Source organism: Toxorhynchites rutilus, chromosome 3, assembly GCF_029784135.1.
Source record: "Toxorhynchites rutilus septentrionalis strain SRP chromosome 3, ASM2978413v1, whole genome shotgun sequence".
Classification (NCBI taxonomy): domain Eukaryota; kingdom Metazoa; phylum Arthropoda; class Insecta; order Diptera; family Culicidae; genus Toxorhynchites; species Toxorhynchites rutilus.
This window is the reverse complement of record NC_073746.1, coordinates 271,902,715-271,915,339: the sequence shown is the minus strand read 5'-3', so window position 1 is coordinate 271,915,339 and position 12,625 is coordinate 271,902,715. Positions and strand designations below refer to the sequence as shown.

The window sequence follows — 12,625 nt, the reverse complement described above, 5'->3', positions numbered from 1 at the left end:
AGCAGCCAGCGGTAGTCCTACGTTTACCTTGCGGTTATATCACAGATATAACCCACTTATAGTTTTTTTGGAGGGCTTTGTAATTGAGTTCAAACCTTTTTGGATATTACATGTTCAAAAATCATCTGAAGATTCCTTTCGTCAATGGTTCTCAACGAACCGCTCATTAAATTACATAAAAATATTATTTTTCTAAATAGCATTTTCGTTCCATTTTTAAGCATGGTAAAGAAACGTTTTTTTAACACATACAAAACAAACACATTGAATCACACCCAGCAGATACTTCACAAGTTGCAACAGTAATCAGATAGTTGTAATAACTATTGAAACAAGTGAGAAAAATCATTTTTACGAAAAAGCACCACGAAATTTTTTTCATATCCGAAATTTTATTTTTCAAAATATCAAAAAAAAACCTACGTACGATGACAGGAAATTTAGTGGAGAATCTAGGAAAAACTATTTCATCAAAATCGGATGGACCGTTCCGGAGGTAGAACTCCCACCAGTTTGCAAAACTTAGTTTCGACAAAAACACCTTTTAAGTTTCGGATCCACACTCCTTACGCAAAGACTTAGGTCCACTAATTGGCTTGTAATTTTGGAGTAGGCGAAGAAATCGGTTAATTACTATATTTTTTTCTGCATAACACCTTAGAAAATCATGAAAAAATAGATTGATCAATTTCACCCCGAAACTATATTTGGATTTTTTTCAAGTGTAATTAGACTCATAAAGCGGCACGTTCAATTGGTTATGTTGACAGATGCCCTAACTAATTGCATGACATGCATGACGTATTCTTATCACCACCTCCGTGTACTGCTGATATCATCTATCGGCAATGCGACGGCGGCAGCAACATTCCGATGTCAAAGGAAAATCATCAGTTGATTTCGTTGGCAAATTCAAATATTTGCGAGTAGTGGTACAAGTTATAACAAAAATTGTTTCTCACGAATGCCGCTAATCGCTGCACTATAAAAAATGAAGTTTTCCAGACGGAAAATATGTATCTACCTTTAGGTTCCAACAAAATTGATCCACCAATACGTTGAAAATAAGTGAAGTAGTTTCGGATAAATGAATATTCGAATCATTTCTAGATTATAAATAACTAGAATATCACTTTTGATTTTATTTTTTGAAACTACTTAAACCTATCATCAAAGGCGCATACTAAACACGTACACTTTCAAATACTACACTAAACAACTTATCAATGAAAATAGCATTAATAATCGGCTGCTGCCACCGAGTAACCTGGATTTCCTACATAACCGGACTCAGCGTTCGAACCTCTGCTTACCGCATAGGCCGCAGAGATACCTGAATTGTACTCCGATCCAACACTAGGGCTGGACTCGATATTTGCACTGTATCTAATGCTCGATGAATCATCTGATGAATACGCGGATCCAAGACTTGTTGCAGATATATCATTTGATGCATATTGCGAGTCGACGTTTGCAGTATAACCGAGGCTCGATCCTACCGTTGATGAACCACCAGCATATCCTGAAGCATATTCTGAATCTGGATTGGAACCCGATGCAAGACCAGAGCCAAGGTCTGATCCAAAGTTTGCTCCACCATTAGAAGTATAGGTTGACTCGAGGCTTCTTCCATAGCCCAATCCTGAACCTGATCCAATGTTCGATGTATAACCTGAGCTGGAATCAGATCCAAGACTTGTAGCATAGCTCAATCCAGATCCCGACCCAAGACTCGATCCATAGCTTAATCCAGATCCTGAACCTAGGGTCGAGCCATAGTTCAACGCTGAACCATAACTTAACCCAGATCCTGATCCAAGAACCGACACATCGCCAGATCCACTGGTTGTTCCAAGGCTCGATCCATAACTCAAACCTGGACCTGATCCATAACCCAATCCAGACCCAGATCCAAGACTGGTTCCGTAACTCAATCCAGAACCTGATACCAAGCTGCTACCGTAGTTCACCGCGTTATCAGATCCAAGAGCATAAACAACGCCAGATCCACTGGTTGATCCTAGACTCGATTCATAATTCAAACCAGCGCCTGATCCAAGACTTCTTCCATAACTTAATCCAGATCCTGAACCAAGACTTGTTCCATATGTCAATCCAGAACCAGATCCTAGACTAGTGTCATAGTTTAATGCTGAACCAGATCCACCTGCAGAAACAATACTTGATCCATAATTCAAACCCGAACCTGATCCAAGGATTGTGCCATAGCTCAATCCAGAACCTGAACCGAGACTAGATCTATAACTTAGTCCAGATCTTGAGCCAAGAGCGGAAACTACGGTAGATCCACCGGTTGAGCCTTGACTTATTCCATAGCTTGATATAGAGTTTGTTCCAAGGGGCGATCCATAGCTTAGTACGGGAGCTGACCCGATGTTCGTTGCATAATTTAATCCAGAACCGGAACCAAGGCTTGTTCCGTAGCTCAATCCAGAACTTGATCCAAGATTCGAGCCATAACTTAGTCCAGATCCTGACCCCACACTCGTACCATAGTATAACGCTGGGCTAGATCCAAGAACAGAGACAACGTTGGATCCACTGGTTGATCCTGGGCTCGATCCATAACTCAAACCAGAACCAGATCCAAGGTGTGTTCCATAGCTTAATCCAGATCCAGATCCATAGTTCGATGCATAACTAAGTCCTGATCCCGATCCTAGTACAGAAACAAGGTTGGATCCACTAGATGATCCATGGGCTGTTCCGTACCCTAACGCAGACACTGATCCAAGTGTCGATCCTTGGCTAAGTCCGGAAGTTGATCCATAGTTCAGTTCTGAGCCTGATCCAAGACTTGTTCCATAGCTCAATCCAGATCGTGACCCTAAACTCGAGCCATAATTTAAGGCTGAACCAGATCCAAGAACCGAAACAATGCCCGATCCGCCCGAAGACCCAAGGCTAGAGCTATAACTTAAACCTGCACCCGATCCAAGGCTCGTTCCATAGTTTATTCCAGATCCTGATCCAAGAAGAGAAACAACACCAGATCCAACGGTTGATCCAAGATTTGTTCTGTAGCCTAATCCTGAACCAGACCCAAGGCTCGATCCATAGATAGTTCCAGACCCTGAGCCAAGGTTCGCTGATGTATATCCAGAAGCGAGACCCGATCCACTAGCTGATCTGAGTGTATTCGCTCCGAGAATGGATCCAAGACCAGACACAAAACCTGATCCGACACGTTGTACCGAACCTGAGCCAAGGTTGATTGCATATCCCGAAAGGCCTGATGCTGAACTAGAACCAAGTGCTGCTCCAAGAGTTGATCCGCGGCCTGACCCGAGATTTATCACGATGGCTGATCCCAGCCCTGATCCATAGTTTGCTGCAGAATTAGAGTGCAGGCTTCCAGAATTCGATGATACACCGCCAGAGATTCCGTCATACGATTCAACACCGGCTCCTGATGAGACAATCGTTGAGACGTCGTCATGACCCGTGAGTCGTTTATCGCGAGAAGGGTCATTTTTCGCACTCGTCGCTGTGTTCTTCTTTAGCTGAGCTGCACCTTCGATGACCGCACAGAATGTCAACACGACACACAGCAACACCGGTAGATTTCTCATCCTGCAAACTACGGGCTCGTCTATGCGGTGAAAAATCCGATGACAAAATGAACTGAATTACTGAAAAGTGCCGTTTTCTTATATATAGATTAGAAAACAAAATAACGAAACTATTGCACAAATCGAATGGGAGATGGAACAGCCGCAACCTTTTGCTCGTGGGCTTCGTGCATCACCTAGCATTGTTGCATATGGCAAAAGGCCAACAAGCCAAATTAAGATGAACCGCGGTGGAATCATGTTGGTTAACATCGCCCGGCTAAAAATACGCGGAGTTCACCTATCGCTCGGCCAACGATATGCGCTTGTAGGGATGGAAAAGAGACGGTGAAAATTATACTAAAAATTAAATCGCTGCGGTCAGAGAAACTTTCTTCGGCTGTTCGAAGGAAGAAATTGGCATCAGAACTTTTTAGGTGTTATTCGACAGAGAACTTCCCATAGACTCATTCGAAAGGTTTCTCACAGTTGTGGATTCTGATACCAGTAATATTGATGAATTCAACAAACCTCACGATACATTATAACAATAAAACACGTTACTATATGCATACATTTAAAACAGGTTAGATAAACAAAGCCTGGTGTTCGCCGGCATAATTTATGCTAATGGCTATAATAAAATCAAAATCATCACCATTTACAGCATCAAATGGTTTTCGGTAATGATCCAAATTTGATCGATCCATCTGTTTTCGTTAGTTGATTTATTATACGCGTGTGTGTTAACCAAAACTAGAATAATTGAATATGTTAGGTGATGTAAGATTAACAAAACATTCATGTAATAAATTTTGTATGTTTTCAACTATAACAATATCGGCTATGTGCGAAACATTACAAGTTTGAAATTTGGTATAAAAAGTTATCATTTTAAATTTTACAGGAAGCGGATTTTAGAAAACTATTCCAAATTAGAGTTATAAACAGCGTCTCATTTACATTTTGTGGTCCGTAAAATGGACGAAGAACGCGACCAGCTTTAGTTTAGTTCGAGAAAACTATGGATTTCGTAAAAAATGTGCACAATTTGATGGCACTGTACAGGTGTCAGTCTATTTATAATGAAATGACAACCCGAACTATACACAAAACAAGTGACAGCTGTCAAAAGGGGATGGAAACTTATCCAGCTTAACGTGATATACCTATACAAAAAGTTGATGGGTCTGAGCCTAGAGGCACGGACGGGAACTTGACATAGGACTGTGATTGTGTGTTATAATTGCATTTGAATTGAGTTTTTCCGTTGTTCAAAATCTGTAATTTTTTCTCTTTTAATACATCAAATGGAAGCCCTGAAAAAAACCATTTCCTGTATGAACTTTTGTCCTTTAAACGCGTTAGCTGAGATAACGTGGTAGAATCCGGAATCACATTCTGTTAAAAAATGTACACAAAAATACCATCAAAGCCATTACTACCCTTTTCTTCTGTTTATTCAATTATGCAGAAGAAGACAAGGAGTCATCATTTATCATTTTTAAACACAAGTCTAGATAGTTAAGATTTACATAAGTATAAGCCTAGGTCAAAAAATGGGTGAGTTATATCTATGATATAACCGCAAGGTTGACGTGGGACCTTAGCTTAGCAATTATCTGTTTGTATTGATTAAATTCTTGTTTGAATGAAACAATTTCTGAATTCAATTGAATTCAATATATTTGATTTGTGAGTAAAAAGAATGAACAAATGTCATGAAAGGGCAATTCATGCATTGTGAAAGATTATTTTCTTCGTTTCAAGTAAATTTAATGACAGTCCTTTTACGTTTGGTATGATGCCTAGGATAAAATTTGTGAACGGAAGAATTATCGAACGATTATTTTATTATTATTTATTATTTTTATATTCATCTCTCAAGTGTATGTACTTCTCGAAGCGAATTTGCTTGAAACTTGAAAGTTCATCTAGTATCTAGCGTCTGCACGATTGTGCCTAAGTTTAGAAGATCGTGTTAGGGAAACATATTCTAGCCTACGTAAAGGCAAGCGAGTACAGAAATACTCGCAGTTTGCATTTATTTGCAAAGCCCATTCCCCCAGAAACCTTGGTTTTGAAATCTGTGTTGGGGAAACACATTTCAGTGTTTCGTGAATTTGCAATGCCAATTTCCCCACGCTATATGGATTAGAAGTCTGTGTTAGGGAAACACATTTCAGTCGGAACAAAAATACCCACGACTTGCATGAATTTGCAATGCCGATTTCCTCCAGGCACCTTGGTTTTGAAATCTCTGTTAGGGAACACATTTCGGTGGGAACAAATGCTCCCCCTACTTGCATGTGTTTGCAATGCCGATTTCTCCAACGCTGCATGGTTTTGAAGTCTGTGTTAGGGAACATTTTTCGGTGAGAACAAAGGGCCCCCAACTTCCATGTATTCGCAATGCCGATTTCCCCAGGGCTGCTTGGTTTTGATGGCTGTGTTGGGGAAACCGTAAATCGGGCCGTTCAAAACGAGGCAGTTAGGGCGTTTAGATAACGCCTAACAGTTTACAGTTATTCAATTGTTTATCTAATGGAAAACAACATTCTACCAATTGCTATCTATCAATCTTCTATGATCATCTCTCCATTGATTCTGTCAACTTATAGAGGGGGACGGGGTAAGGCGGCCACCCTAAGCATAGAGTACAATTAAACACAATACATACAAAATTGAGGCATTTCATTATATCAGCATCGATCTTTGGGATGTTTTCCGCAACCACGTTGACTTAGAAAAGATTTTCTTTTTATTTCATAATGTTACATGATAAATAAAAAAAAACGTATGAAAAAGGTGCTACTATAATCATGACGGGTCAAGTTGGCCACTACTAATGATGTGAGATGGCCACATGAAGTAACTCGTGAATTTAGGCGTTTAGAAGATGATTGTTTCCGGCAAAATTGTGCTACATATCAAGGTCGTTGTATTTTAGATCAAGCGTGACAAGAGTGGGAGGTGTTATTTAAAGGTTATAGGTAACTATAACGTGCTTCCCTTGCGAAATTATCATAATTTAAATTTATTATATTTGGTATCTGAAAAAAACATCAAATTTATCATGAATGCGCCTTGTGTTATTCAACCAACATGATGTTCTCATTCAATTCGTCAATTAGGCGCGTTCAAAGGTGCGTTTATGGCATTTCATACAATAGTGGCCACCTTGTCCCCGCTTTGAGTCAAGCAAAAGTGTCTCAATAATTATATGAAATGCTTTAAAAACATACCGTTTTCTATACAAACACACTCACACGGCCCGTGTGTTTATTATTGTAACATTGGTTTCACAGGACATGTCCATATTCACCACTAAAACACAAAAGTTCTTGCAAGCAAAATAACAAATCGGTGCTCGTCGCCATCTGAAAAGTTTATTTTTATTGTTCATCATCAAATCGTTACATTTTTCGTAGAGTGACCCCCCTATATAAAAATCAAAGACATAGTCCTATGTCAAAACACCCTTTACTTTGATTTGAAAAAAAAAACTAGAAGAGTGGTGTCCCAAAAACGATTGTGTTGTTAGCGTAGGACAACGAAATTATTACCGGCGAGAACAAACATTAGAGGAATTTATGAATGAAACACTATAGTATAAATATTTGACAGCACCAATGAATAAATGGGTTCACGCCCCTCAAACGATTCGCGAAGCGATAAAAAGATTTTGAGAGGATCGTCAAATAAACTCTCAGCGTACATGTTAATGCACAAGAAGTGGACGGAACACGGATATGTTAAGAAGAACTTCGATTGTATCTTATAAAACTCCTATTTCCCAAAACACTGCAGTTTCCTGCAGTACAATATATATATAATATATGTTTTAATATTATCTGTCAAATGTTTCGCAAAAAATGTGTTTTTAATGTTTTTTTACTGAAATTAAAACAGAACTTGTTTGTGTAAAATGAACAGGTTTTTTATGAACGTAGCGTAGAAGTTTATCGCTGACGAGAGGAATAATTTTATTGAAACTTGAAACAATTTCCGAATTCAATTGAATTCAATATATTTGCTTTGTGAGTAAAAAGATTTAACAAATGACATGTGAGGTCAATTTATCGATAGTGATAGATTATGTTCTTCGTTATAAGTAAATTTAATGACAGTCCTTTTATGTTTGACGTGATGCCAATTATCAAACGATACATACATTTCCCTTTGAAGTTTGCATCTCTCAAGTGTACGTACTTCTCGAACCGCGAATTTGCTTGAAACTTGTAAAGTTCATTCGCCGCATTCGCTGCACGATTTTCCCTGGTTCCTAAGTTTAGAAGATCGTGTTAGGGAAACATATTCCAGTCTGCACAAAGGCAAGCGAGTACAAACGTACTCGCAGTTTGCATTCATTTGCAAAGCCGATTTCCCCAGAAACCCTGGATTTGAAGTCTGTGGTGGGGAAACACATTTCAGCCGGAAAAAAAAATACCTCCGACTTGCATGTATCTGCAATGCCAATTTTCCCACGCTCCATGGATTTGAAGTCTGTGTTAGGGAAACACATTTTAGTTGGAACAAAAATGCCCCCTACTTTCATGTGTTTGCAATGCCGATTTCTCGAACGCTGCTTGGTTTTGATGGCTGTGTTGGGGAAACCGTATATCGGGCCAATCAAAACGAGGCAGTTAGGGCGTTTCAATAACGCTTAACATTTTACAGTCATTCAATTGTTTATCTAATAACATTTTATTAACTGCGATAGATGCGTAGAAATATTCCCCATCAATTGATGCAAATCTTTCTGATCCAGTAAGAAATGTTCGAGTTATAAGCATTCGAAATCATTCATTTTTTCCTGCATGTTTTGTGTTTAGGTTTTCATTTTACCCCCCATATATTCCGGTTAGACGTAGTCCCATGTCGAAAAGAAACTCTGTCCATCCTTTGGCTCTACGGCTCTTAATTTATAAGAGAAAACCTAGAATAAAGCAATATTTAAGCACAAATTAATGTTTTAAACTTTATTTTGTTTTGTTCAAAACCTCCATAATACGAAACATCATCATCACCGATAAGTCCGAATACTCTCCTAAATTCACGAAGCTCTCCCGGAAAACTATAAAAATCAATTCGTTCTCCATTACTTTGGATATTATTTAAGAATGTATCGAAATTTTAAAAATAACTCTTTTGTACAAAGTTATAGTGGCCCTGTGAAGGACGTGGTTTGCGAAGCTTGCATGGTTTGTAGGAGCAGCTGAAGATGGCTGATTCATGATTCATTCTCCTCGCGAGAGCACTCAGTAGGGGAAGTGGGGGTAAGACGGACATGTTGAGAAGAACTTCAATTGTATCTTTAGAAATTCATGTTTCCCAAAACTTGAATGCAGTTTCTGACAATTCAATATACTGTTTTTCGGAATAATCGGTCATTTTTTTACAAAAAAGTGTTTTTCAATGTTTTTTACTTAAATTAAAACAGACCAAATAGTAGCACATTTATTTCGATGCAGGTAATATGTACATAAAGTAGAAGGGGATATGGATTGTAGTATACGAAGCGTAGATGGTTATCGCTCGTGAGAGGAATAATTTGATTCAATCAAGTTCTGAACCCATCACGAATTTCCGTTGAATGATGAAAAATCGAATAAATCCACCTAGTGATATTGGGCTTCTCAACAGTATAAACAGACAGACCCTCAACTATTTGGCTTTTGGTCCCAATTAGTTTCTAGACAATCCTCCTCTGGCGATTTGATTTCTGTTCATAGACGCAGGAGATTCCTTAGGAATAGAACAAACAGGCTTTTCACAGTCCATCTCACTCCCACTGGCAACTGTCCGTTTTACCACACCAATACAATTATTTCAATGATTTAAATTTTCCACTCACAAATAAATATACTTTCCCGTACATACATAATATCGCTTCTCTGTTAAATCACAAACCGACTTATAACCATCAGCGAATTGAATTTTTAATTCAAACTACTCAAAATGCTTAATATCGAAGCCGCAACAAATACATCCACACGCGGAATCATGTTTAATTTTTGGTTTTTGTTTCCCTTTCAACTTTTTATCAGTATCCATTGTCATAGAGTGATTTAAATATTATAGAATAGCATGTACAAGGGGTTTTCATTAACAGAAATCTGGAATTCATAATGTAACTATACAAATCAACCACCTGTCCATTTTACCCCCACTGTTCGTCTTACATGCACTTCCTCTATGTATTTCTTTTTCCCAGACACAATTCAGCCACAGACGATTCTGTATTTGTTCTACCACCACCATTATCTACCTTTGTCAGTGCATAAAATCAAGAAACCTTGTGTGCGATTCAATCATACACAAACATTCTTCACCTAACAGCTGAAAACCGACGCGGTACGACCCATTTAATATTTCCCTTCTGTGCGTCAATGTAGGATCTGCTTGCTTCATGGTTAACAAGGTTGACAGGTCAAGTCGAAGTTGCCGTTGCCGGTGTATTTGAATATTTTCATGAGAATTGCATGGGAGAATAATTGACGTAACGTGACGTGACGTGACTTGAACGTAACGTGAATGTTGTATGTGAATCGTACTTTATTCGTCCGTTGCACATTCGTTCAACATGGTAGCAAAAAAGAAACCGAAATTAGCCAGGCCAAGTACAATATTTATGGTAGAGTGATATAAACGATTCAAGAGTGTTGATTCCAATTCAAATTATTCGGCAGATGTTCAATATCCGCGCAAATTTTCCAGCGAAAACAAACCTACTCTTGGTGGGAACATCATCTCGTGTTATGGGCAGAAAAGAATGAGGTCTTGGAAGCTGCCCATGAGCAAGTTCTAGGCGTTTCTTCATATGCGTATTTATCGCTGTTTCCCAAGAAACTAAAATAATGTCGGAGAATTCGAGGTGTGACGTTAATTCTACCCACACGACTCGAAGGACTGCAGCTTAGCTGAATGTATGTCACTATACAGTTGTTGAATATTCGTAATGTTTCGGAGAGATGAAAAATATCGATAAGTGGGTGCACATTCAGAGTGATTGACACTATTCAAAGTTAAATAACAACCGATGGCGAATATGCTTTTCCCTGCTCCCAGATAAACAAGATGTGTTCACACTACCGTTTTTTCCTTGCAATATTACAGGACTAACTCGGAGTATCATTTTGGATTCCTTTGTAATGTATAGTTGTTGTTGCAGGTTTGGATGTACGAGGGCTTTCCAGAAAGTAGCAGACGTTTACAACTAGCGCGGCAGTGGGTGGTGTCAACTCGCTGTCAAAATATTTCTACGCTCAGTACAGATCAAACTGTCTGTGTCCGACTTACTTTCCTCTCTTAGATTATTCGGCATTGAAATTAGTTTTTCTTTTGTAGGCACATTAAATTAGTCACAGTTAGAAAATTAAGCGAGGTACGGTACCACAGCTTGACGCGTACTGAGCGTAGGAATCCTTTAACATCAAGATAGCTCCGCAGGCTTTCAAGTCTGGACAGCGCAAGCAATCAGTCGTTTACTTTCGCGTTCCCATAATCGTGATCGAGTGCCGTAAGCTATTATTATCCTTCCTCGCCCTGGTGTTTTTATTATCACGCGTTTACCGTGGTCTTGTGGACATTTTGTTCAACCTCGCAATCAGCAAGTGGAGAAGCCGCAACAAGGCCTACCAAAGTGGCTGGCTTTCATTTCTCGCCAATTCATCGCCATTGAAATTGGAGTCCGACACGGTGGTCAGTCGTACGCACACAATACCAGTGTGGAAGAACGCGCTTAGTGGTGTGTGATACACCATCTCATTTGTACCGAGCGCCCAACACGCGATCAGACGATCGCTAAGTTCAATTGTACTGGTGCATCTCGTGTGAATCGCTGTGAGTGAGAACGTGAGAACGAGCACCGGACTGAAAAGTGCACAATCGCAGCGGCGTCTGCAATCATCCGATCGAGCAGCAGCCGTTACCGCAATCATCGCACTGGTGTGCGTTAGCAAGTAGTTTTATTATTTTATTTTATTTTTTTTGTTTTTTTTTATTAGGTTATAGGAGTCATTCAAACTATTGTAATTATCAGTCACATAAATGATGGATGAAGGTGGGGGGTCTTTTAATATGGAGATCCCCTTCGATGACTCCCTTTCCGTTGCACAAAAAGGTGCCGGAAAGTCGCTTAAGCGCGTTCCGTGTGATACAGAAGAGTCGTCGATTAAAAAGCCCCCCTCTAAGAAATCCACAAACCTCGCCACTCATCCCTCGAACCACCCCGTTTTAACTCAACCATCGACCTCGCATTCCTCATCTGTTGATCCCGATCCCTCTCAACCATCCACCTCATCTCCCCCCTCTACCATCACCGTTCCCGCCAAATCTCGTCCTCGTCTTCCTCTTCTGTTGTGTCCTCTCCTCGTGTCAAGGGATATCCAGAAGATGCACCTGGAACTGGTCCCTGGGTTGTTTTCTTCCGGCTCAAACCCAACGGGAAATCGCTGAACGTCATTTAGATTATGAAAGATCTGACAAAAAATTATTCCTCCGTGGTCGAAATTAGAAAGGTTAGACCGAACAAACTGCGTGTTGTCGTGGCTGATCGGAAGCAAGCTAACGAGATTGTTGTCGACAATAGATTCATCCTAGAATATCGCGCCTATGTGCCCTGCCATAACGTTGAAATTTCGGGGGTGATTACAGAAACGGGTCTGACGAGCGAATTTATAAAAAAGGGAGATGGCAGATTTAATAAGCTTCCTTTGTCGATAGTTACAATTTTGGACTGCCAACAGTTAGGAAAAGTGTCCCAGGAAGAGGGAAAAGCAAAATTCACGCCGTCCGACTCGTTTCGAGTAACTTTTGCTCTTGACCTCTCACTTTGCTCGAATTCACTATCGTTAGATTGCAAGTGGAATGTAATCCAGGACCCCAACGGTAGTGATCACTTGCCAATCAAAATTTTCGTCACCATTGGGTCGAATTCTTCTGAATCTATAAATATGGCATATGACCTCACAAGACACATTGACTGGAAAAATATACGGACACGATTGCTCTAGCCATCAGTTCCAGAGATGGCATACCTCCATTGGAGG

The 12,625-nt window shown here is 39.8% G+C and overlaps 1 protein-coding gene across 1 annotated transcript; it reads right to left on the bottom strand.

Annotated features, from left to right (window-relative positions):
- Nucleotides 1–1,238: 1,238 nt before the first annotated feature.
- Nucleotides 1,239–3,593, bottom strand: LOC129774232 (fibroin heavy chain-like). The gene has a single exon (XM_055777940.1). It carries the CDS (start codon nt 3,591–3,593, stop codon nt 1,239–1,241), a length of 2,355 nt encoding a protein of 784 aa, XP_055633915.1.
- Nucleotides 3,594–12,625: the final 9,032 nt, after the last annotated feature.

What these genes read in the sequence shown, in the direction of transcription:
- LOC129774232 (XM_055777940.1), bottom strand. Translation starts at nt 3,593, where the DNA reads ATGAGAAATCTACCGGTGTTGCTGTGTGTCGTGTTGACATTCTGTGCG.